The 27,774-nt window shown below is 37.5% G+C and overlaps 1 protein-coding gene across 1 annotated transcript; it reads right to left on the reverse strand.

The window, feature by feature from the left end:
* Positions 1–510: 510 nt before the first annotated feature.
* sh3bp5b (SH3-domain binding protein 5b (BTK-associated)) lies at positions 511–27,761 on the reverse strand. The gene is made up of 9 exons (XM_007574703.2): positions 27,411–27,761; positions 25,740–25,802; positions 21,620–21,748; positions 9,491–9,655; positions 9,131–9,261; positions 5,822–5,864; positions 5,325–5,544; positions 3,623–3,982; positions 511–1,816 (listed from the first exon to the last, which is right to left on the reverse strand). The coding sequence occupies exons 1-9, from the start codon at positions 27,486–27,488 to the stop codon at positions 1,611–1,613; spliced, it is 1,395 nt and encodes a 464-aa protein (XP_007574765.1). The 5' UTR covers positions 27,489–27,761; the 3' UTR covers positions 511–1,610.
* Positions 27,762–27,774: the final 13 nt, after the last annotated feature.

Consider the following 27,774-nt stretch of genomic DNA (forward strand, 5'->3'; position numbering starts at 1 on the left):
CCATTTAAAGCACAGAGTTACAGGACAAGAAGCTCTTTGTGTTGGGCAGCTGAACTTCAAAGTGTTTCAACTAGATTACGTTGGAGGTTCTCTAAAGCAGCACCATGTGTTGGCCGAGTGAAGTCTGATCGTCTTTTAACGTTTAAATTAAACATAATGACTTTAAAGTAAAAGGTTTCTTGGAAAGTTCTCCCTCCAGAGAAGTTCTGAGGAAAGAATCACAAGAAAGATCCTGAAGATGAAGCCGACTTAAGAGCAAGCTCAAATTTGCACATCACACATAACTGAGCCACACTGTTGGACTCTGTTGTCCTTCCACTCAATTTTCTAATCATTTTCTTGGATGCTTCTTGTGAAAAAGTGTCAAATTTCTCCAGGACAACTGTCTGTGGTTAGGGCTGGTTGTGACATTACATTTCTAAGATGCTGAACTTTAGGCTTTAGCAGAACTAAATTGATGAAAGATATTGATCTAAGTAATACATCTTTAAAATAAAAGTCTTTTTTTGAATTGAGTTACTCAAAGTAATTCACTTCAATTGTAAACAGCAAACTAAACCGTTTGTGCCTTAGTGTGAACTAAGAGAAAGCCATTTTCCTAGAAACATTTTGTCTTCTCGTTCAATTACTTCAGATTAAGTCCAGAATCTCTCCTCTCAGCTTGAGGCAATGTGTGGCGATTGCAAGATAATGGTTTTGTTTTCACTTCAGGAAACTTCCAGAAAGCAGGTAGGCTTCTGGGGACATCTTCACCTCCCTCCCTCTGTTCTCAACATAGGGATCAGAATAAAAATCAGATTTGCCACGAAGAAATTTTCCCCTAAAAAAAAAAAAATGTAGTATTTGAAAGCAAAAAATCCTGTTCTCTCTTTGGGAGATGTTCCTTAAATTAAATTGATTAGAGGAATAATGCTTTTTTGTCAACTTCTCTCTTTATTCAAGCTAAATTGCACAACATGTTTAACAGTTTCTTGTTGTGCACTGAGGAATCTAAAACGCGCTGTGGGGTAAAACAGAAATGAGAAGCTGGAGCTGTAACTTTCCCGAACTGCAGTTTGTGTCCCATAAACAATTTTTAACACTTAAATCCTAAATATTAAACACATATCATACATCACAACATTGTCTTATCAGTATTATAGAGTATAAGGCTAAAGGCTAGTTAGTTGTCCTCCACTGTGTCCCAATTTCCTTTAGATGTTGAACTAAGCTGAGCGCAGTCTCTTACAGTATTCTATGAGCCATTTAACTGTAATATATAATTCAAACCCAGGCCAAAGGTTATTTGCAGGCAGCTGGTTTGTTGCTTTGTCATATAATATAATTATTTTACTGGAGAAAAATGTAGCTTTTATTCTTTTTATCATTTACCAGAGTTTGTTTCATCTGATGTGGGAATTCCTAGGTGTGTGAAGGTTGTAAAAGATGCTTAAATTACACCAAATATAACATTCAAAGTTTTCTGTTTAACCATAGAGAGTGGAGTTTGACTACAGAGTAGGAAAGTAGCTTATTAACAACCCATAAGAGTTCCAGGAGTTTTTGGTTCAGAATTCAAGTCTCTGCAGAACCGCAGTCCCTCTGAAATATTCCCCATTTGCTCCTCAGACTCATTTGACGAGAACAACCGTTTGTCCCGGTTCAGTCTTCTGGGGACAGCTCTCCTTGTTTTTGGTGTTGCCGACTCGCGGCCGTCGCAGGTTGAGGAAACTGAAGCGAGCCTCGAGGCTGAAGCTCCTCTTGGTGTTGGAAGTTGCGATGACGTTCCCAGTAGGAGCGTTGTCCAGATCTCCCTCTGCACCTTCAGCTCGGTCACCTGCAGATAGGAAGAAGGTCAGGTTTAATGATGGACAAAAGAAAAGTTTAGTAGAGGCGTTTCAGTTATAGAAATTTACAGTCCTGCCATCAGGCATCCTAAAAGTTTACTTATATCAACAAACTTGATGTTACATCTTTTTTTGAATTCTGAAAAAGTTTCTGCAGTTGCTCCACACAACTTTTTGTGTGGCTACAAGAAAAACAAATCTGGCTGTTCGGAAACATTTCCAGATGGAAAAAAGGCCAAATTACTGTGTGAAAACAAAAGTGGCACCATCCATCACTTTTAAGGTAACAGTTTTCAAACTGCAGTTAGCACGACATGAGCAACATGTCTGTAAAGCAGCAGACTGCAGGCTAGCTAAGGAGGTAGCTTGACTAACTGCTGACAAAAGGTAGGGCAAAAAGGGGCTGACATTTCCATTTTAAATAAAATCAATAGATTTTACATATTTTGATGTAAAATTCTGATTTTATTTTAAATCCTATAAGAAACTGTGGTATTCTTACTCAGGATTTTCATACTTTAAGATGTTCATATGAACCCCGGTTCATATGAGAACGCTAACTAGAATGAAATAAGAAAATAGTTTCTAGATTTTGTGAGAAGTTGACAGATGGAACCAGAGCTCAAATCTCTTAATTCAGCTGAACTGAAGGGATGTAAACAATTTTCTTTCTGGATACGGATCTGCAGATGGGTTTCTTCTCTGCACACGAGCCACTGGGGCCAACTGTCACTTTGACAAATGTTACGCTTTAGGGGAGCAGGTGTGAGCCAAGCAGGTAACAGGAGATGGAGGACCTGAACTGAAATAGATAAGGAAATTCCATCAATCTCACTTGACTTTATTTATTTATTTTTACTCTGCTTTTGTTTATTTACCTCTCTGTGTGTACAGTGTGCACACAGAGCCTTGTTAAGTCTCTACAATTTTTGATGACCATTATTCTATAAAAACTTTTATCCAAGGATTTATCCAGGATCCAAAAATGCATGATTTTGCATTGCAAATAATCCCTGAAGTGGAAATTTTCTTTTTAAAAATATGCACACCCTTCCTTGAAGCCTACTTTTATTATTACAATCTTTGCAGCAGAAGCAATCAGTTGTGTTTCTTTAAAACAGAATTTGACTTGTAATACAAGTAGGGCTGCAGCTAACAGTTATTTTAATAATTGGTTATTCTATCAATTTTTCTGATGATTAATCAGATAAAAAATGGCAATTTGCAGTTTTCATTTAACCACTTAAACTTATTTTATACGATATTAAAATATTTAAAATAATAATAAATAGATTTATTTAAAGGCTTGATCATAAGCCTTTCTGCTACATTCAACATCATTACAATGTAGGGCGGATCTGTTAACTATTTTTTCAATTAACCAATTAATAACTGGACAATAAAAGGTGCAAAGTGGAGGAAATGTACAGAATTTGAACCATGTGAGGCTAAAACTATAACACTTCTAAGTTCTGTGAAAAACATACAGACAAAGGAGGTTTTTCATCCAAAATGCAGAATGCTAACATTTTTTGTCAAATTTTTATTTAATTACTGTGATTTCACAAGCAGCCTGTTTTAAAGCCTGTATGCTCTTATTGATGACCATTTGATTACCAAATTAGTAAATGATCATTTCAATAATCGATTCATCATGATTAATCGTTTCAGCCCTCACAGTTTCAGGGCTGAAATTGTGAGTGATCTCTTCTGAAGTCACTCACTCAAAACACTTTTTTTATTTTTTTCCCCTCTAAATTCTCTGGTAAATCCAGGTGCATCTTCCCCACCATCACCTCTTTCCAGGTCACATTCGGGTGACGAAGCGCCGCTGCACTCGCTGCGAGGTCCCAGCACGGGAGAGATGAGGCCGAAGTCCGACAGCGAGACGGTGCTGGGGAGGTCGAGGCTGCAGGGCCGGGAAACAAGAGCTGGGGACGACGTGGACGAAGACGAGGATGGAGTGGGAGACGGACAGTCGGATGAAGACATTCCGGAGGAGGAGGAGGAGGAGCCAGCGAAGGGGCAGGGTGACAGGAGCTCCTGGGGGCTGCTGGGGGTCGACCCGAGGCTGCTGGTGGAGCGGGTCTCTGAGTCCTCCTCAGACATGAAGCTGCTCCCGCCGCACGGCTCGTCATCGAAGCACTCCGAGGCCACTGGAGAAAAGACACGGCTGGTTTTAATACACAGCGAGGAAGAGGTCAAAAGGGTGATGGAGCAAAAAGAGATAGAAAAAAATTCAAAATAAAGAAAGAGTGGTGATATAAATAGACATGAGAGCTGTCACGTCTCTTTCTGAGGGGGCGCATCTCATTTTCAGCACATAAATAAAAAGCACATGAATGCTCAGTCAGTGTCCCGGCTTATTTTAAGCCTCACGCGCCTCTGCTCAGAGTCTCCTTAAACTAGGCTGCTGTTACCATAGTAACACACTCAAAGTTAATCTACAGGCCACACTGATGGGCATGCGAGACGGATATTCAGATTCTGTGGGCTAGTTTCCAAACCATGTGATCTGGAAGAGGAGGGAGAGTTTTGCGGGCATCTCCTCTGCTGCAGTCACTCTGCTCCTCGGTTTTTGCTTCAGACAATAAAAACATCTCAAATAAAGCTCAGAGGCTGCTTGGATGAACTTCAGCTGAAATATTCTAAAGAAAATGATGAAGAAAAATAGAAAAACATGAATTCTTTTAAAAACAAAAAAAAGTTATTTTTCTATGGTAAAATGGGTTTCTGACAATTAAAGTTAATTAAAGTTTAATACCAGAATTCATTTTGCAGTGTTTACCATCAACTGTTAATCACTTGGTAGACGTATAAATTACTACTGTGTCACTGGCTTTTCTCATGTTCTGTAATTTCTCTTGAGACATAAATGAACTTCTACCAACTTTAGCATCAACAGAGATTTCAGTGGAGTCCCTGGGGAATATAATATATTACAGTACGACTCAACATGCAACTGTTTATTGTTCTGGTATCAACTGAGGAAGCCTGTTTTATTTGAATTGTATTATTATGGAGGAGATTTTACTTTTAATTCTAAACTGCCATTGTAGTAATAAATGCCTGGTTTGTTAGAAAATGTTTAGCTTTGTTTCTCCATGTTGTTCTAATGTTTTGGGTCAGAAAATGTGTTCTGTGCATTCTTTAAGCTGCTTTTCTTTGTTAATCTCTCCTGCTTTTGCTTTCGACAGTTATCAGTTGTTAAAGGAATGACAACAAGGTCTTTAAAAAGGCAGAACTGCTGGCTCTGATAAGAACATCCCTCCTGTTCACTCATGAAACAGATTTAGGCTTTTAATCTCACAGTAAAACATCTCTACAAATCAACTTTTTGTAGTGTGCACTTTTTTTTGTAATTGTTCAACTGAACACGGTTAGGTTTGACATAAAACAGCAAGTACTCACAGGACAGGGAAACCTTAATGCTTTTAAAAGTTCATCAAACATTTCTCTGAAGCTGAACGAACCAGAGAAACCCGACTCTGAACTCACTGGATATTCCATCCGACTCCATCTTGAAGCTGGAGACGTCGTCCCCAGAACTGCTGTCCCCCTCGGCGCCGACTCCCGGTCTGCGCGGTCCGATAGTGGAGCTCCGGCGGCGCTCGTGGATTTCATCAGAGATCATCTCCAGGTTCTTCAGAGCTGTCCTGTACTCTCCTTTGGCCTGAGACAGTTTGGCTTGTCGCTCATCCACGGTTTTCTTCAGGTTCTGGAGGAGAAAAGAGGAGCAAACTGAAAAGTGATGCTACAAGATGAAAAGGTACATTTTCGTTTAGCATGAACTGTGCTGAGAGCAGAATTAAGGAGTTTTAAGATGTCTGAGGAGAAAATTTTGTGTTTGAAAGAAATTAAATATTACAGAAGTGCTTTCTGGAAGTTCAATGTTGGACACATTTAAACTAGTCAACATTTCAGGAAAAATAATTGAATCCAGTAAAATCATCATCCAAAGTTGAATCAGTAAGAGTTTAACAGTCATGACGTACCTCCAGCTGAAGGTAGTACTTCGCCTTCATCTCAAAGTACGGCCTGTGGAGGAGAGGTCAGAGGAGAGGAGATTAGAAGGGGGTGAAAAAACACAGTACAGAGCAGAACCCACATCATCACCATGGCAACCTGCTGGAGGAGAAGGAGATAAAGGCATTGTGATGTTGAATGAGCAGGCAATGCAAAACAAATTAACACCCTGCCAAGGCAACGCACAGCAAGGCGGCAGCTTCTGATGCAGATAGACTGGATCCAAGAAGAAAACATCCAAATTATGCTTTACCTCTCAGAAAATATATGAGTAAAATAAGTTAAATATGAAAAAATCTAAAACGTTTTTATCTTAAAGAGAATTTGTTGAGTTTCCACATTGTCTACCTTATTTAGCAATGGCTCAGCAATAAACCATTTTTTGTTCTTTTCAGAGAATATTTATATTTTCTTTATTTAAATATTAATTCTAAATTTTGGAATACATTGGTTCAGCAAGAATTGTATACCAAAAATGGTATTAGCATCATATATCATATCATATTAGCATCATATTTTCTACATTTAGCATCATATGCTTCAGAGTTTTTGAAACCAAGAATCCAACAGCATGCTTTATAAATTACTGCACTGTGCTTTGATGCATTAAAAGCTAACTGTAAAGTGGGATACTAGTGAGATTTTGGCAACTTATATCAATTAGGTCCTAAAATTTATATTCATCAGGTATTGGATTTGGTTGCTTCAAGTCTGGATTTTTATGCACTGCTGCTAAACTCTCTCAAAACTCTCATTTTCAAACAAACAAACATACTTTCTCCTCTGACCATTGTCAAATAGAGATCTTTACATTTCCTCTGCTTGTCCAGACATGCCCTGCCTGCCTCAGCTCATACACCCTCCTCCTCACTCTAAGCTGTGAGATGAAGATAGAGGACATGACAGAGGATCTTACGCAACATTTCAGGTTGAATCAGGATCAGTTTTGAAGATGCTGAAAGAGTTTCAGGCCTTACAGCCTATAGTGTTGTAGCTGCAGAATGAAAAGCTAAGTTTTAGCAGGCAAACTGTGGCATTGTGCGCTGGAACTAGACTGGTAATTTTACGTTTTAGTGTATTTAAATTTAGAATGAAATGTAAAATTTGAGTTCAACATGAAACCGCTTCACTAAAACAAAATCTGTATAAATGTGTCCTGGTTTCCAGTGAACAATAAAATTTGTTCTGATGGAACTGGTTCCTCGTACTTTTCTGAAAAACTTCACACACTAATGAGATTTTTTATGCTTTCACATTTTCTATCATGTGATTCTGCAGTTCCGCTGCAACTTGTGACTGCGCCACATTTAGCCAGACTTCCCCTTTTTAAACACCTGTTTAAAATCACCTGACTGCTTTCTGTGGGGTTGAGTAAAACAAGGTTTTACCATTTTTAGATGAACCACTTTCCTCTGAAAAGAGAAGCACAGTATCACCTCGACGCAAAAATAGAAAACTGAAACATCTCGCACCTGGTTCGGTTTTGTCACACTACCTGTCATTAAGCTGTTTTATAGGGACAGATGGACAGAAGAGAGAACATTATAAACTGATGCAGCTATGCTGAAATACAGTTCTTGGGTTTTCAGCAGAACATTTGGCTGAAATCAACATCAAGCAGTCAGCCATGCAGTGACAGTCTGCTTGGAGGCCCTGCAGCTCGCCGCCATGCTGTGTCCACATGCTGGACCAGCAAAGGACAAGCTGTCAGAGCACATCCAGGCGAGATGCAGCTGAAAATACCACCGTGAAAAACCAGAACTCACACAAAATATGCATGTATATGTAAAATCCATTCTAACAAGTCCTTGATGTAGTTTATCAACATGTTACCATGACCAGTGGCAATTTTAGCATCAGAAATTCATGAATTTATGACAATGTTTGAATTTATAAGAAATGACCACACTATTGAAACTTTTAAACACAATGTCTCAGATGTTCAGTTAAATGGAGATAAATCAACATCAAAGGGTAACAAGTATGTACTGTTGTATTTTAGGTGTGTGTTTATCTGCTTTTATCGCTGCCAGCCGCTACTAACTGCCTGGTGGGTTAATGTGAAATTTTATCTTCAGAATGTTCTGGTTTGTCTGTTTTATTGTGTCTAAATTCTTGGACTTCTAGAACTGTAACCACATATCTCATTCTACTCAGCAGCATTTCTAAAAACAACATGCATTTATTTCTGAAACTGTTTGGCAAGTTCTACTTTCTCGAAAACATCAGTACAGCAGATTACGACAGAAGTTCCAGCAAGCCTTCACAATAAAAGCGTTAAATATAAATTTACTAGATTTCTAACATAAAGCAAAATACATGCTCAATCCAATTAATATAGATCAAAACATCTTTTTTGGACTTTTTCTCTTGTAAAAACCCAAGAGGTTGGTACAACATAAAACTAAAAAAGACTATTTATCATAACAAGAATGGCAATGATTACAGTTTTGCTGCTGCTTTCACTTCTAATGAATAAAACTGAGCAGGTATAAACAATGGATGGATGAAATCAGACAACAATTTTTGGTAACACTTTATTTGAAGGGGGGTGAATAAGATTGTCATGACACTGTCATAACACCTGTCATGAACATGAATAAGCCTTCATGAATATTTATGACTGTTGTCATAAAGCGTCATTCGGTAAATTATGACACTTTTAAAACAAAGTTGACATTATTCAAAATGTCTTTGTTATGACAACTTGACATTAACCAATAAATCATTACTGTTTAAACTTTACCTTTAATAACATAAAGTTACCTAATTTTTAAAGTGCAATAAGTAATATTTTATAACAAATTTATATCAGTAATGATTTCTTGGTTAATGTCAAGTTGTCATAACAAAGACATTTTGAATAATGTCAACTTTGTATTAAAAGTGTCATAATTTACCGAATGACGCTTTATGACAACAGTCATAAATATTCATGAAGGCTTATTCATGTTCATGACAGGTGTTATGTCATGTTTATGAAAGTGTCATGTCAGTCTTATTCAACCCCCTTCAAATAAAGTCTTACCCAATTTTTTTATGACTACATTTCTGACAATATTAAGGTATTTGTGTGTACTTTGTTACAGAATTCTAGGTTTAATAATTCAATGATTTAATTCTGCATGACTTGCAAAATAAAAAATATAGAAAAGAAAGAACATCTGGGTCCCTTTTAAATTTAAAAGGCTTGAAGCTCAGGTCTTGTTAAAAGTTGCTGCAACAGGATTATGACTGATCTAATTTAATGTCCCAAAGCTGCAGATCAATGCTCTTACTTGGACTTGCTGATGGTTCGTTTCAGTTTCTTCTCCAGCTGCTTCATGCGGCTGATGGCTGCCGTGTATTTCGCCGCCGTCTCCTTGTGCAACAGCTCACTTCTCGTCTTGGTGTGCTCTGCCTCCATCACCTGGAAGAACCATTGGCTATTCATCTCTGCTTCGTATTTGTTAAACAAATTATTACACTGTGGATTATGCTGTGTGTTTTAGTTAAAAAATTTAATTCTTTACAAGTTAGACCCATGAGTTTGTCCATTAAGTGTCCCCAAATGGATGAATTCATGGAAGACTTGTTCAATGCTCAACCAAAATCTAAAACCAAGACAATTTCCTTTCAGAATAAAAGCCTCTGCTCACCCGCTGTGTGGCGTGGTTCAGCATCTCCTGCCAAGCGGAGTCGAACTGCCGGTTGTCTTCCTCCAGGAGCCTCTGCTCAGCCAGGGAGATGGTTTCCTTCGCTGCTCGCAGAACCTCGGTGGCTCGGTTGAAGTCCTGCGTGGCTTTCTGGGCCTCCAGCTGGGCCTTTTGGACAAATGAGAAGAAATCTGATATATTTCTGTCTTTTTAAATCAGACCTTTTTTTGACCTAAAGCAAACAGTGCAGTTTATAGCGTCAACACATCTTAGATAGTAAACTTTTAAAAGTAATGTATTATGCATCCTTGAACAGGTTAGGATAGGTTTATGAGCTATACAAAATATGTTCACTATATTTTTTGCACAAAATGAACTTCAGATTATAGTCTGCTCAGTTTTGCCTCCTTTCAAAATGAGGTTTGTTTTAGGGCCTCTTGTCACTTTAAATCCAGATAAGCTGCTGCTGGCCACGCCTCCCAAAAATATTTACAAACACACATAAAAATGGCAGCAAATAGATGCGCAATTAACAACCTTACATCTTTGGAAAGCAAAAGTGGAGCCTCCTGCACAACCCAGAAGAACACAGCAACTGGTTTTGGAATGGTAAGAAACAACAAAACACGTCTTTCCAAACAAGACTGAAGAGAGAGAAAACCAGCTGACTAAACACACTGAAACTCAGCTTGGGTTGTTAGGTGACAAGTTAGGTTCCACTGGGGTTGCTAGGTAACGGATGGACTTCCTGGAGTAGCTAGATGAGAGCCAGTTCTTGCTGATTTGTGACATTTAATTCAGGAGGTTTTTGACACACAAACATTAACTTATTGCCAAAAATAAGTGACTTAGAGACCCAAATGAAAGTACAAAAATTTGAATTTTGCATAATAGGTCTCCTTTAAAACAGCTACAGAGTCCAGAGTCATTCAGCAACAAAGTTTTATTTCATGTCATCGCTACAAAATTCAGTTTGATTTAATTTGTTTACAAATACCCAACAAATGTCATCTCAAGATACTTAAGATGACAAGCAGTTCCAATTCAAATCCAGAAATATAAAACCAGATTAGTCCAATCAATCCTACAGACAGATTCAAATTCAACTGCAAACAATTCAGTTTGACTCTGGTTATAACACAGTTACAGTCCGTTCTTAATGTTAATTGTTAAAAGGTTAGCAGATAGCATCGAGACTCTGACTTTGCAGCTTGTGGCGATATCAGCTTTACACCATCTGTATGAACACACAGTGACTTTACACACAACACTAACCACCCAGTGAATAACTTCCTCAACCACGAAGGACTGCTGTCTAACTGTTTACTTAGAGATCTTTACAAAACAAACTTTAAAGCACTCTGTAGACATTATTGAGCCTAGAAACATTAAATGTGCAGAAAGAAGCACGTGATATTAAATACAACAAACAAAAATTGCTCAATCACAAAGCTATTTGTTGCATTGCTCAAATGTTTTGTTGCATAATACACCACTGACTTCGCCTTCGTGTTTCATGTGAAGCTTTAATGCCATGTTTCTCAGCTGCAGCAACAAATACGACACAAACAAGATGTCTGACACACTCCCAGACTGGAGCCTCGTCAGTTACATCACACGGGTGGAGAAGGTTTCACGTGGATGTGTAAGAATCAATTCATGTCTCTGGTGAAAGTGCATAGAAAAAAAGTATAATGTTCATAAATTACATTATAGAAAAGAGTGTTTTTAAATGCAGGCACACAAATTAGCACTAAACTGTGTTTTATGTTAGAAGTTTAAAGGAAACAACAAAAGCAGTTGTGATAATAAATCAACACTATGCTGCAACTTTTTGAACAAAAAACCACAAACATTCCAAACTTCTAAAATATGTAATGTACAGTAAAGATATTTATTTCTGGTTAATATGTTGAATAATGATGACAACCTTGCCTTTAACTCGCCATAAGAAGTCTGAATTATGACTTTATTCAAGAAAAAAAGCACAAGCTGAACATGCTGTATCTGCAGATATGAAGAAAGTACATGATATTAATGTGCTGAATCATCACTGATGAGCTGCCAGTTTATCTGACTTAGAAAAAAAAAGTTTGAGTTGAGTTTACTCTGCAAGAACATTTTTATTTCATTAAAAGCAAAAATTATTATCTGTGGTGGATTTGTGAGCAAAGCATGCAGGTGTGAAAATCTTGGTGAATATTGAGTCAGATAATGACTCCGCTGACCCTGAATGTGGACTCTGCTGTATATGAAGACTTGTAAACAAAATTAGACCAGCAGGTCATACAGTTATTTAGCTGCTTTGGTCTGAAAAGCAGAAAACAGTAACAGACCTCTACAATGTTGCAGCAATCTTATAGAAACATCTCCAGATCAAACTATTCCAAGCCCATACTTTATTTTTTTATTGTTCTGTTTACTTGACTCTGATGTGGTCACATGAAAACTGATTTCCAAGAATATTTCCTTTGCCAATAGTTTACGTCCAGACAGTCCGAGCCTCCCATCAGCGCAGCCAGCTGAACTCTGCAGACAGGTTGACATCACCACATGCTCACTGTAATTTCATTATCTACAGACATCGTCACGCCAGCGCAGCAAGAGCCAAACAACTCCTGCCTTGTTGCAGTCATGGGCCAAGCTTTGTTTTCCACCCAGAACCACAAGTTACACAACTCCATGAGACTGGGCCACTGTTCTCATTCCCAAGTTTAAGTGTATATCCACTGCTGCATTGTGGTTAGTAACGCCTGGCTGCAGATAGATTTAAAGAGGATTAGGGGCAGATGCTGACATAAAGATGTCTGAGATAATAAAGCTCTGCATAAAAAGTAATAGTCACTTGTTTCAGTACCACTGTTTCCTTTAATATGAAAACTTTGCCTCACATATTTGACTGTATTGCATCTACTGCAAGCAATAAGAACCTCAGGAGAGACAACTGGGTATAAAAAAACCAAGATGGATAGCTAATATAATAAGCCAAAATACCCAACCAACAGAGCCTGTCTGAAAAGATGAGTCACTACCTGCATAATAAAAACTTTCATGTTCAAGTCCAAAAAAAAAAAAAAAAAAGATGAGAAGGTAAGGAGTAGATTAAATTTTTAGCTTTTATTTGCAGACGAAATATGTAGGTTCCTGTAAAATCTGTTTTATTACTTTCCAAATTCTGATTTACTTTTTCTCCAATTTCTACTTTCTTTTCCCCATTCTAACCATTTTTATTCACCCACAAAGTCTCAGAATGGGGTGAATAACAAAGAATTCAACAAGTCAGCAGCCAAAAGAGTTCCACATATTCTGTTATTCAACATCCATGTCTCCACTGAAGCCCATAATTATTAGCCTCTTGTGTTCTGGCAGCTTAAATAAAACAGGAGCAAGAACAGAACCATGTGGAACACCAAGATTCACATCACTAGTCAATTTGATCTGCTGCTTTCCTTCGTTAAAATTTTAATTACTGGAATTTAATGATTTTCTGAAAATGACTGTCAAAACTTGCCTTACACTGAATTAAACCTGAATGACTTGCAACAAGAATGAATAGTTTCAGTTAATTAGATTGAACTGAGAGCTCTTAAATTTAATCAATACTACTTTTTGTTGTATTTTGTTCACCTCAATTCCATTGATTTGTGAAACATTAAAGCTTTGAAGTTTTTAGTTGGCTTCAAATAACATAATTTGCACACTAATTTTCTTTTGAGTTCTGTAGCTGTAATGTTTGTTTATTCTCAATCACCTTCCTGTCAAAGTTTATATGAATGGTGTCAAAGCAATGTTAGAAAAATCTGAGAACTGAAGTCCTTTCTTCATCAATAATAGAGCTAAAAGAAACGGTCTTCTTTTCCCCTTCTTCCTCCTCCTCTGCTGTCACGTTGCCCAATAAACCCATCTTTCATGTGTTGACACCCATCCCACCCTCTGCCTCCCTCATTCTGTCAGCACAGACAGAAACACTCTGCTGCTTTTGCTGTAGGAAAAAAAACAGCAGATGTAATGCCATCAGTAAACATGCTCCAAATAAACAAATTATCTATGAAAAAATATATTTTTTCAACTTGTTTTTGACCCTTTGTGTTGTAACCCAATGAAACTTTGTTCCCACTTTTTGTTGATTGCGTTTCAAGCCCATTCGATTTGCGACGTTATTTTCCTACACTCTCTGCAACAAATAAAACCATTTACTTTTTTGTTCCGCCTCATCGTCTTCGCCCTACTTCTCTCAGCAGCATCAACAAGGCAGCCACAGGCAAGAGAAACATCAATGCTGTCACCATGCAGCAAGTGTTCAAAGACCCCACTCACTAAGTGGGACAGTGAAGAATAAGAAAATGAAAGAGGAAGCAGTAAATGGGAGAAAACAAAAAGAAGGAAAACTTTGCACAGGCACAACTAAGAATATGACCCATTTTTTCCACAATTTAAGATTAAAACAACTCTTGTGACGAGCAGGCAAACTCTGTATTCCTTCTGTTTTACTGTGCCAACATGGATGAGTAAAATGTGTCTAAACATGCATAAATAGACCAAATGCACATAAATTCATACAAAGGATGACATTCTCAAACATTTGTCATGTTCCTTTAACTTCAGTGAGGCTTTAAATTTAAAACAAATATTGCTACTTCCTTTTAAGCTCCACTTAGTCTACAAATGTGTTGTTACCAGAGTAGCTGGGTTCTCCATTTAAAACAGCGCATTACTGTTTCAAACTGTGATACTTTGTGACACAAATATCTCGTTTTTTTTCAGTGCTGGAGTTTATTCTAATGCTAAATGTACTTTATGTTTGAGGTTTTTTCACCCATCTGTAAAATTCTGCATATTTTACTTCTTCCATTAATTCACTGTTTGTTACATTATTCTTTCTACTGTCTGCTTTTTCTTTCAATGTGCATCTTCTTCCACCACCATTTCCTTTCTATATCACATTTACTTATGATCCTTCACTTCCAATATCCATTATTTATTTTTGCTTTGATGAAATGATATAAACTCACATTTCCAAAATAATGTTCACATGCAAGACTGAATAATTTATATATGTGGTGCTACTTGTTTTCAGAAACCGCATATCAACTGATCTGAACACAGACACAAACATTCATAGTTATAAAATGCATCAGCGTGGTGAGAGAAACATATTTTAGAGATTGCAGCATCTTGACAATTACATGCAATCAAATCTAATGATTTGACCTCCAGCTGCTGTGCAGACTCACACAAGGCTGGCTGACACTACACATAATTTCTGTCATGTTGTACCTTTTTTATTGGCCTAAAAATCTAGGAGGACAGTAGGACATAATCATCTATAATGGCCGTCGATAAAAAAAGATTTTCAGGGAACTGAGTTTTCTCATCATAACACATTTTTATTTTGACTGCCACATGATTTCCATAAAAGGAGAACCAATACTAGCGCAGACATCTTGATGCACCACTTTGCACAGCTGAACTCAGAATTGTTAAATCAAGTAAACAGAGTAAATATATCAGAACAAATAAACATGTTTGTCTTAAATAATCAGGACAACCAGGGCTGATAGAGTACTGGAGTACAGGAGAGGACACTTGTTTCCAAAGTGACCTGAACTGGCCCATTTCATGGTAAATTTGATTATCCTCTTCTGTGTCCTCAATCGAATGTGGGAATTTATTTACACCGAAGCGTCAGCGCAACAAGAGAAAACTGTGCCCAACACATCAGCTGAGATCCGAAGCTAAAAGTACCGTCACTCTGCACTTCAAACTTCTCACTAAATCATTTCAACTTGTGTGTTTATTCCAACAAACAAAACCTGATAAAACCACCTCTGGCCTAGATGGTCTGAGCGCGCTCCGAGTGGGAAACTACTACTCGATTCAGCAGCAGGGAGCGCCGCCTCTGCTTTTGATGTCCACTTCACGCTCTTTAAACTGCAAATTAACACAGATATATGTTGGAGCTCAGAGGTGGGAAAAGTTCAAAGGAAAACATTAAGGCAATTGTATTAAAACACAGCAGAAAACCACAGAATCACCATAATAATGAGACCAAAAGGGCTGCAACAAAACAATGGATGCCGGCAGCGAGTTTGGTGATAATAAAATTAATTCCCCCCACAGTTTGACAGCTTTAGGGATGCTGCAGAAACACTGATGCTCTACTACACAAACACCATGCTAATGCACCATCCCAGGAGGTCAATGGAGGAGCAGATGGCTGTGACCTTCAGCCTTGTCGGCCTCCATCCCACCAACTCCTAAGTCTCTCCATCATTTCATCCATCTTTCCATCCCTTCCTTTGTTCAACTCCATCCATCATTACCCTCCTGTGCATTGGCACTGCCAGAAAATGCTTAACTCCAGCAGAGGAGGGATGATGATAAACAGGGGGAAGAGGAATGAAGGATAAAAAATGAAATGAGACAAAGGATGATGATATATGCAGAGAAAAAATGGTTACCATGTAGGAGTTCATCATTAAGGTTTACTGTCTCTCTTATGTAAGAAATTGATAAAAAAAAACACTCTTTAATGCATGAATCCATCAAACAACACCCATGCAGCCTTTTATTCTTCAATCAAAAAATGGACAGTTTTCCTAAAACAATATTAAAGTCAAGATGGTTAAACCTTCAAGCTATAAACACAATGTGCATTCAGAAATGCGACACTATAAATGTGCTTACATTTAAATGAATTAGAATCATGTTATTTATCATTCTCTGTCCATAAAACCAACTATATTTATGTACTCCAATATTTGTGTAAGTGGTATATATAGAAATGTTTTGCTGTTTTTATGAATTATTAAGAGAACTAATGTTTCCTCTCTGAAATTAAATCTTTACTTTAAGCTCATTTAGGATTACAGTAACCATGTCCATTTGCTAGATGCCTGAATAACGAAAAATCTTTAATCCTTCAGATTCAGGAGTTTACGTATATTGTACAAATACGGTGGTATTTGTTCAAATTGATTTTTAAAACCATATGATATTTTGGGTTTACATCCATAAGCTTCTCTCAATAGTTGGCAAGAATTTCAGACCATTCCTTCAGACAGAACCGGTGTAACAGGGTCAAGTTACACACACACACACACACACACACCCACACACACACACACACACTTCTCCAGCTCTGAATATAAATTATCTAAGGAGCAGAGATCAGGGTTCATTGAAGGCAACTTCAAAACTATTGCCCTCAGCTTCTTTGTAAGTATCTAGGTGTTATGCTTTGGGCCACAGTCCAATATATCTCAGCACAAATTTCACATCCTGTCTGTTGCTTCAACATTTCCACTCACCAATTTTCTTTTTACAAGGCACCTTGGTTTTGATTACATACCAGAGAATAAAATGCAAAAAACAAACATTTGCACATTGGCAAATGACATAATGAAAATGAAGAGTTTAATTACACACTAAAAGAATCCGAACATGAGCGTGGACTGGAAACAAACAAAAGTAGGAATCAGTGAATCGTAGTATGTCGTTTCAAGCTTCACTAAATCGTATATCTGCTGAGATCTTCTCTGATCTGTGGATCCCCAGCCTCTAAAACTGACAGGCCAAGGTGCAGACGACATAATGAAAAATAAAAAGGTTTTTATCAAATTTGATATGGTTGGGTTTTCATTAGATTTGCATGTCTGTTGACACTTTTCTAGACTGACAGATGTCTTCCAAATGATTCTCCAATCCCAGATTTGCACATTCCCATCCTAAGCCAAGTTTCTCTGACAAGATATCAACAAAACCTGCAGACTCACAGTGTGAGGCAGCACGACTGAGTGGGTGGCTGATTTCAATTGGTAAGATTCATGAAGCGTGGTTGAGTCATTCTCTGCCAGAAAATCGGATCCTCTAAAATACAGAATATCAGCAGATTCACTGTATCTCTGTTCAATTTTAAAGCAGGAAGATAAACAGCAAGACAAGGAGGTTTGACTTTAAAATGTGACACCAACACAATATAGAGAGAATAAAACCAGAGAGAAAGCTACATAATTTACATTTTCCTGGATGTTCAAAATCAGTGTGCTTAAATTTGGAACTTTGCATCTTAGAATTTGCAGCAAGAAATTTATGTTTGGCTAATGTCCGTCCTAAAGTGACTTGTAAGAACTGAACTGGAATACCAAGTCCCATACATATTTCAGTACATTTAAAAAACAAGTCCAACTCTACTGAATGTTTAAACTGAGATTGAGCAGACTCAGCAACACACACACCAACTCAGCAAACCTAAGTTCTGCCACCCTGACCCAGTTTCATGATGATTAATCAAGTTACCTATAAGTGCACACACACTCCTCCCCTTTGGACAATCTCAGTAACCTTCATCAACGTAATCAAGTGGAAGAGATTGAGCTCAAAAGCAGTTTTCTTAATATGAAGGGACAGTGCAGTTGTCTGAAAAGGTCATGAAATTGATTTATGGAAAATGTATTAGCTCAGCCCAAATTGTCAAAAAACAAGAAAAGTTGTCCTTGATATAGAATAGAGAGCACAGAACTCTGCATGGCAGCCAAATTTCTGACTATAAACAGTTACTGCGACAGTTTATGGTCTTTCTCAAACTAAGAAAAAAATAAATAAAAATCAGGGGTTTTCCTAACAAAGACGTTCCAGTGTTTTGCCTCTAATGGGTTCTGTACAAGAATTTGCTTGGTTTTCTTCAGGTCATTTTAGAGCCTCATTAGTACATCAATAAAAATGTTGTTTGTATTTGATTTTCCTTCTGTTATATTATGAATTTTTAATCATCAATATGCAAGGAAAGAAATTAGCTACATAAACTTTTATTAATGTCAGCACTCCAGCCATTTGATGTCATTAACATAACCTACTGCTACATCACAAGGAAAGGTGCTTATGGATTCATCACAGCTGTAACCAAAACTCGATCTGCACAGAAATGAAAATTTGATAGCCAATATGAATACTGCTGTTTATGACAGTATTTATTGATGCATATTACTTCCTACACAGTGTAAACACAACCACACCACTTATATTACTTCACTATGTCAGTGAAACACCCATAATGCCCTGCTGCATTGCTGTCACATTACTGACAAACACCACATGGCCAACCCCCTTCAGTGGTTAACGCTGTGCTTTTCTTTTCTCCTGTAAGACATTTGACTGACAAACCAACCGACCAGGTCATGTCTGCACATTTACAGTTAACAATAGTCACCCCACTGTTGCAATGTTCAGCAACTTTCTTGATATATTAAGCAACGTTTCAGACAAAAAAACTGGTATTGGCCAAAATCGGAATCATTAAGTTAGGCTTTTTAAAAGATCGGTAATTGACCAGAAAACAGCAATCGGTGCACCCCTGCTGAAAATGCAACAGTAACAAAAAACAAGTAAGAAAAAAAATCACACATCATACAAACAGTTTTGAATACATTTAAATTATTGATTGATCAGCAACTGTATTGTACAGTGCTGCCTGTTTTATTGGGTCCTTTTAAAGTCTGTGGAAACTTGCTATAAATAAACTTTAACTTAATTGAAAGAGCAAAACACACTCAGTGACAAGTTCTTTTTTCATATTCACCCTGCTAAGCAAACAAGTGCATTTAATTGTCTAAATGAACAAAGAAGCTTCTTTGCTTTGGATTAAACATAAAAAAGCTCTGGGGGTATTCGAAAGGAAAACGTTTTTCTGCATAATGATTTGTACAAGATGTAACTGTCACATGGCCCAGAAATCTGATAATATTCAACCCCCTCACGCCATTTTTATCTTTTATCTAGAATCAAGGTCGGCTGGCACCACCACCGTCACTACGTGGGTGGAGACTGTCATGCATCTGTAGATGCAGTTATTTAGCTTCTTAATAACTAAAGTGGGGGAAACATTATAACACCAAGTATGTGAGCATTAGCCAAAGATGGAGATGGGGCAAAGTTGAAATTACATTAAAGAGGAACTGAGACAACAGAGGGAGAAAGGAGAAAACAAACAAGGGTAAAAGGAAAAAAAAGGAAATGAATGTTAAAGACCAGCAATACAGGAAGGAAATATCTCAAATCCTCAAAAAACCAGGAAGAACAGGTGATAGAAAAAAGGAGAAATGGGTTAAGAGAGATATAAAATTAGCACAATTTAAACAAATCAGGTTAGTCAAACCTTTGGTTCCAACCCAATTTGTGATCAACAGCACAACAAAATGTTCATAAAACAGCAGCTGCTGTCACTGAACCTCTGAGTCTAGAAACAAAGCTGATAAATAGAACCGAAAACATCAGATTAAAAGTCACTGAAGTGTGACTTTTAATCCTAACAATGGCAACCATGAAGTCAGAGAACTTTGTTTTCACAGGTTAAAAAGAGGTGTGAAGGCAAAAAAAGAGGGAAGTTAATTTGCCTCATCACTTCACAGAGACTCTTTCATCACTGCCTGCATTTCAGCACACAACTGAAAATGACCCTTCATAATCAGAATGCTTATGTAGCTCCATGTGAGACCATGGATACTCCTGATAAAAGATCAAAAGAAAATGTTATTGGAGAGGAGAACTAAGCTGCACACCAACACCTTTAAAAGCTGGATGAGCGGCTGCAGCTGCATGGCGTCTTATCGAGAAATGCAGGAGGTTTCTTCCCTTTTATCTATACACACTGAAAAGGGAAGTAAGACTTTGTTTAAAATGATCTGTTCAGCCCCGTCACAGCGTGAGTGCGGAGTATCGTTTTAACCCATTACAATGAAGGATGAGTTTTCAGTTCAGCAAGAAACAACTGAAGGACAGAGGCTAGAGGAGAGATGAATGAGCCAAGACTGGCCTTCGGGTGGAGTGTTTGACAGGAAATTGGGAAACAGGGTGTGAACTCTTCAACTCAACTAAAGGAAGCACTCCCCAAAGAATTATCTGAAGGAAAATGTAGCTAAATGCTGCAACATGAAGCATTTTTCATTTTCATGAAGCCTTGTCCATAATTGTCTTATCTGAAATCCCTCTTTGCACCATCATCATTTGATTTTTTTTTTTTTTATACATGTAACGCTTACCGGTAACTTGGAAAAATTTCCAAAGGGCCTTTAAAAAGGTACAACCAGTCTAGTTGAAAAACATGTAGACCCTGACCATTTCTTTCCTCCTAATTCAGTTTTATTTCTTTTGTATTTTTCTGAAAACTGTTTTATAACACCATCACATTATATACCTAAAAATGCTCAATTACTTTTACTAGATGAATATGTATACATGATGTATGACACTTGACATTTGGTGAAAAAACATTGAATTATATGACAAAATGAAACGTTTGCATCATCACTGAATTACCTGCTTCTACAACAATAATGCAGCTGCTAGAGTTAGTTAGTATTTAACTCATCTATAACATGAACACACAATCTACTCCACACTTTGTAAGAGTTTTCCTTACAAACGGAGAGAAGGCTGTTATTTAAATGAGCTTTAAAATATGACATTCGAGGTACAGAGTGCACATCTGAGGCTCTTATTGTGAAGGTTTAACTGAAATGTTTCAGTTCCTCTGCTGTACTGATGCTTTTGACAAACACAAAACATTTTCTAGACAACTTAACATAGTATGCATTATTATTACTATTATTATTAGTAGTAGTATGTCACTTTTGTTAAGCGCTAGAAAACCTTTGAATGCAAATAAGTCAAATAAATCTGACAAGCTCATAAGGTAATCAGACAAATTGGATCATTATCAATGGCAGCATTAAGTTGCCCAGCATTAGCTGCAGACAGAGCAAGTGGAGGCAGCAGGTCAAGGCTGAGGGAAGAATTTAACATAATGAAACGCAGTGCATATCCTACAATACAGTATCGCAGGCTATGCACATGAAAAATGTTTGTATGCTAATTTTCAGATTTGCAAGCACAAAAGAAGAGTATAATTGGAAGGAAAAACTTCAAGAGAACCAGAAAATGCCTGAGAAGATAATTAAATTTGGTCACTAATAACCGTTTAAGACATTTCAGCTACAACATGTTTATCATTTAATTATAAAGCATATCAAGTCATAGTCATAAAAAATACAGAAGAAAGAGTGTAGGACGTACAAAATGTAGATTAAACATCTTTTGAAATGTAGGTGTGTTCACTGCCATTTGGAAATGACTGACCTGTCTGGCCAATCTGCGGGCCTCCCAGTAAGGCTTTGATTCCTCCACTGGTTTCCCGATCTTCTTCACCAGTTCATCCAGCTTCACCGTGGCCTCCACCAGCACCGAACGGAACTTCTGCCTCGCATCCTGAGAAAAACAAAGAAATACAACATTTAGTGCTTTCAGTTGAGAAGATTTTGGGGGTCAGACAGGTTTGCCATAGCTAATAAAAAAAGTATTTCTTGTAAATGATTGCACAATACAATAAATCTTCCATCAATGAGTCAGAAGGTCTTCTCATGACCTCTGACCAGGTGGATCAATTTCCTTAAACATTATTCTGTGCCATTCTGCTACAATCAATGTTTTTTTGTAGATATGGCTCCTGATGTGGATGTCACCACTGACCTCTAATTCCCTTTCTGTTCAGATTGTAAATTTATTGGAGGAGGAAATGAAACCTGACCTTATTTCCGCCTTTTCTATGAATCACGTCAAGTAAAAACCAAAGCACCACCCAAAACCACCAATTTAAAAATGAAGCTGTGAAAAACTGAGTCCAAATAATGAAATGGAAACATTTGTTTCCAGACAGAAATTGTATTTACTTCGGGCTAAATGATCACACCATGTGCCAAGCTGACACAGTTTTCATGAAAACAACTCTGTTCCAATAAAAAGCAGAAACATCAGAGCAATGCTAATTCGTTGTGAGCAGCTACTAAAAATAAATCAATTTCTGACTCAGCCTACTTAAACAAGAAAGAAATGCATTCTACGTCAAAGTACTTTGTTTGTTCAAAATGATCTATTAAGGGAAATGACTCAGGCTTTCATCTTTTAAATGTCTTTAAGCTTGTCCCACTGAAATAAACATATGAGCAACAACAAAAGGGCAATAGTTTTCAACAGTATTATGGTTCCTTGGATGATCAGCAAGCCTCATGTTTAACTTTTCACAGTGTATCCCTGTTCAATCATTTTTCAGACATCTACTGCAATACTCTGAAGACAAAAATCTGGAACACTCATCTCAAATTCACCTCCCTTTCTCTTACATCATAAAGACATTTTGGCCCAGACAAAAGCTGCTCACTGTATTTCACTTTATTTTCAGTTTTTTCACTTCATTGTCTGTAAAACCAAGAGTTGATTGTTAAAGAAAATCCCAGTTGATCACCGCTGTGTGAAAAACTCAGACCAGTTGTATGTAAAACATTTAAAGGTTGAAATTGTCTTGTTTTGCTGCTGTATAGCCCAGGACACTTATAGAATGTTTTAATCTGAATGAGTTTCTTTTGCTGGTTAAATAAAGATTATAAACAAAGTCCATCTGGTTCCAACACCATGATGCATCTAAATCCTCCTTCTATTCTGATGCTTGACCACATTTAGATGCCTACATGCAACTGTGTTAACAAGCAACTGGAAAACAAAAGAAATAAAGACAAAAGTCATTTTGGAAGAACTATTTGCCATCTTAATGAAATAAAAAGTTCAGAACTACAACTAGTCTGAAATCTGTACTATTGGGAAAACTATTTACGGGACTTCGGTTTTGGTTTTGTAATCTACTTGACTGGATTTCTAGAGAACCAGTGACTAAGAAAGCATAAAGTGCTGACCTAACAGTAAAACCCATAAGGAATTGTGACCTTTGTTAACCTTGGTCATATGTCGAAATAAGGAACACAATTTCAACAATATCTGTGTCAAAAGTGAAATGTTACAACTTCATTAAAAGTTTTTGTAAGAGCACTTCATCCTTTGAGCAATCAATGCCAAAAGTGCTGGACTACAGTCATAAAAACATGGCACTGTAAGGTGGATTTGAAGCAATGTACCATTTTAGAAAAAAAATTCAAGGTGTTTTAAAATGACTGATTTGATAGATGTGCCCATCTAAACATTCAATCTGAATTCTTTTAATTGTTCACTTGTAGTGATACTCCAATCAATTGGCAATCACATCAGCAAACAACATTTTTTCTTGAGTTTACTGAATATCAAGACATAGAGGCAGACATGTTTGTTGATACTACTTGTCAATGTCCTGAGTCCTTTATTATTTAATCTTCTCTGAAACTCGCTCCAAATGTATTCTATGTTTTAGGTCCCGGAACTGAGATGGCCGTGAAAGGAGGCCGATTTTTGGTCAAGTGAACTGTTTCTGTGATGATTTTAGCTGTGGGTCATCATGTTGTTGAAAGACTCAGTGACAACCCATTTTCAGTTTTCTGCCAGATTCCACCAAATTTTTATTTAAAATGTCATGATATGTCAAAGTGTCCATGATCCCAACCCTCTGCAGGAGTTCTCAGGAACTGTGAAAGGGAAAACAACTAACAGAAACAGTTTCTCCACCATTCAGCTAAAAAAAAATAGAATTTTGTGAAAAAGTTTAATATTTCTTGTCACTCACAAAGTAGACTTTGTCCTCTTACGTGGTAAGGATGAGCATTTTCACCATCTGGGTCAAAATGCTATTGCAAAATGTGTCTGACATACTTACCCTTACCCAGACTTATAAAAAAATTTACATGTATTCATTCCATTACTTCCTGTTCACTTATATTTGTGTTATGGTGAAAAAATGCTTGGAAGAAAACCATTAAAATATTATTATATTTACATCATGTCTTAGGGAATAAAAGGATATCATTTTCCAAGAAATGTTATTTACATTTGGGGAGAAATTACAACCTTAATTCACAAAACTAACAGCACCTTTGTCATTTATAGAGTTTGAATCTGGTGCTGCTTGCCTGTTGCACTTGAATTGCGTAAGAAAACGGCATCATCAGCGAAAAGCTGCAACCATTTATGTTTGCAATCCCATAGCTGTAAATCTTCTCCAGGTTAACAAGATGCTGATATGACAGAAATACAACACTGCACCAGTGAGCCAGCAGCAGAAGAAGTGCCATAAAAGAAATGCAAATTATTTTTAGACATTTTTCGAAGGTTCTCCGGGGAACTTCTTATTCTTTAATGTTTGCAGTATGTCACTCTAAGACACAAATTCAGTCATATACTGATCTAACTTATAACTTACTAGTTAAAATTCATCCAGTCACAACTGGGGGACTGGCTTACTGTGCACAATGTTACTGACCTACAACATAGTAAAGTCACAAGATTGTATGAAGTTTTAATGGTATTCAAAGATCAGTAATACATTTTTATAAAGACTCTGTGTCTGCTGTGCAATAGCATATTTTGGTTCAATCTTAATAGCAATCACACTTTTCCTACAAAACTTGCACAACTTAGAATTTGTCAGTTTAATATTTAAAAATGATAAGAATACAGCAAACTGGTCAAAATACAATTCACAGCAAAAGTTCAACAACACATGTGAGATATCCCCTGACAACAGAGTAAAGGTCACCCTTAACACGTTCTGCACCCTAATATCATCACATTCACATCTCTGAGCTCGTCTGTGGCTATCCTGGTTCATTAAAGCAAAATGACCCCGTATGGGAAAAAACTAATTTACAGCGGTGCCCTAAACACTAATAAAGGTTATTTTTACATCCGTCTGTAATATATTCTTGGATTGATGTCCCCCAGTTGTGACTGGATGAATTTTAACTAGCTTACTTGGATTTTAAATGTCTGATCGAAATGTACGCCACAGACAGGTTTCAAAGGTTTTGATCCATAAATGTAGTTTCTACTTTGTAATTACACTCTGTCTACAGCACTGGTTTATTTTCTTCTTTAACTTACTATTCAGCCTTTACTGAACACTTCTGCTAAGTTCCACAGCAGCCAGTGTATTATCATAACACACAACAATATACCCTAGTTTCGCAACAAGTTACAGTTTTCTACACCTGCTGACACAAAATAAAACTAACTTTATGGCTTGCCCTGATGACAGGGCAAAGGTCAAGCTATGATTCAACCTAAAAAAAAAAAAAAAAGACTCCGTCATATTGACCAACAGTTGGACTTTTGGGGACAAAACATCTGTAAAGGGGGAAGAGACAGTTCCGCTAAACCTTGAGCTGCAGAAACAAAGCCTTAGCTGATGAGAGGTGGAGATCCCCACAGTCACATCCTATCAGTCCAAACATGACGCACACACAACCTGCAGCACTTGTGGAACTCTGCACGTCAATGAACTGACCTCAAGCTCCGTCTCACATCTGTTGATGTCGTCGGTGGATTGATTTAGTTTCTCCAGCTCCCCCTAGAAGAGATAAGACAGTTCTGCTTTAAATACCACGAAATAAAGAAAAAAGACAGATGGCAACATCTATCATAAAACACAAGAAAATATGTTGCCGATGGAACTACAAAGAGTAACTAAAGATAGAAAGATCTATTGAATGCACTGACAAAGAATCATATAAACAAAGTTAGGTATTGTAGGAATATTCAGTTTTAAAGTTCTCGTCCACCATGACTAAGCAGAACAGTAATTGCTTACTACAGAAACAGCAATCAAGCTTTTCCTCACCAATACCAATTCAAAGCTTTCTTTGAGATCTGACTGCAGACTGGCTTTATTTGCTTTTCAACTACAACATACACAAAACCTTCTTTTATGAGTGGTAGTTTTGAATCAAACAGAAAACAAAGGCAGCATCACCTAAGATTTTTTCTATAAGTTTAATCAAGAAGAAAAATTTGGGGATTTTTTCCCAGGTTTGAACTGCAGATCATCAGTCTGAGCCAATCCAGGGAAAACTGGCCGATTTCAATATCTATATTCAGAAATGGTGGCTCGTTAAGATTTAATGTTCACACATATATGTTGGTATGACTAATGCAATTCAATATATTGTGCAGCTTTAGAGCACAATAATAAACAACATGTACTATGAAATAAGATTAATCTATTTAGCAGTGCCAATAGTACAAGTCGATCATATTTAAACTTTACTATCAGTGAATCTACAGCTGCCGATTTCGAGTCCAGTCACTTGATTGGTGATGATGTCACTGGCTGTAACCCTCAAAAATAGAAACATGAAACATGAAAATATCCAGAATAATATTTGATGTCTATATTTATTCCCCCTCTCAGACAGCAGCAGCTGTTTGTGTAAGCCCAACACATTTTGTATCTCCCAAATTCTGAGGATTTTTCAGTCAATTTTGTTTTAAATCAAAAAGGACCAAAGTTCACTATGAACCTATGACAAAGAGCCAGACTTTAACCATGGACAAACAGACTGACCCTGGATAGATGGATGATGCTAATTTCTAGTATCTATTGGGGGAGGTCTGGGGAACATGCAGAACAGGTCACCAATCCATGACAAAAGACACAGGACAAAGAAACACAGACATTGCGGGAGGAAGCTGGAGTACCCAGAGAGAAACCATGCATACATAACAACCAAACACCAGATCTGGATTCAAACCCAGGACCTTTGTGCTGTATTATTGGGTTTTGCATCATGGTGTTGGAACACAATTGACTGTGCGGTCTTAAGTGTTTTTGTGTTTTTATGATGTAGAGCACTTTGAACTGCCTTGTTGCTTGTTCTCTGCAAAACTTGATTGGTTGGTTTAATAATCTTGTTAATTCTTACATTTATTTAGCTTTACTTGTAAAACAGCTGCCCTATCTTTGAACAGTGATTTACATCCTATTGGTATAATGGTCAACCATCTGGAGATGAAAACCGAAAGACTACAAACATTTAACAAGCTGAAGTCCATAATTTGTCTGACTTAGAGGCTGATGTAAGGTTGGACTTTGCAGGCAGCTGCAGGGGACACAGATGGCTGGGAAACAATTAGTCTATGAAATAAAACCAGCAAAAAGCAAAAGAAGGGAAGATGATACCTGTATTCTGGGGTCCACCTCCTCGTCTTCATAGTCAGCCTCGTCGTCTGACCTGTGCTCCTTCTCTGAACGGTCCATGTTGGAGGTGAAGGAGAGATGCCTCAGCCGAACAAAGACTCGTTAGAACCACCAGAGACACCGCAGACTCATCTGTCTCCCCAGGTCGCCAGCTGCAATCACCGCTTCAGATGGGAATCATCAGCCTAAAATAAATGATATTCCTGGAGGAACATGCTTGTTTCTGTCCGTCAGATCGCGCAGCAGCGTCTCACTTCTGCTCCGCTCTCACTCCGCACCGAGCTAACGAAACAAACTGAGCTGACCGGAGAGCTCCGCTTCAGACCGGGACCGCCCCCTTCAGCGA

Source organism: Poecilia formosa, unplaced genomic scaffold (genome assembly GCF_000485575.1).
Source record: "Poecilia formosa unplaced genomic scaffold, Poecilia_formosa-5.1.2 Scaffold359, whole genome shotgun sequence".
In the NCBI taxonomy this organism is placed as follows: Eukaryota; Metazoa; Chordata; class Actinopteri; order Cyprinodontiformes; family Poeciliidae; genus Poecilia; species Poecilia formosa.

Coding starts and splice junctions, on each gene's coding strand:
- sh3bp5b (XM_007574703.2), bottom strand. CDS start 27,488: ATGGACCGTTCAGAGAAGGAGCACAGGTCAGACGACGAGGCTGACTAT. Junction 5,865..9,130: donor CGAACCATCAGCAAGTCCAA/GTAAGAGCATTG, acceptor TCTCCTCCACAG/GCCGTACTTTGAGATGAAGG. Junction 3,983..5,324: donor GGAGTCGGATGGAATATCCA/GTGAGTTCAGAG, acceptor TCTTTTCTCCAG/TGGCCTCGGAGTGCTTCGAT.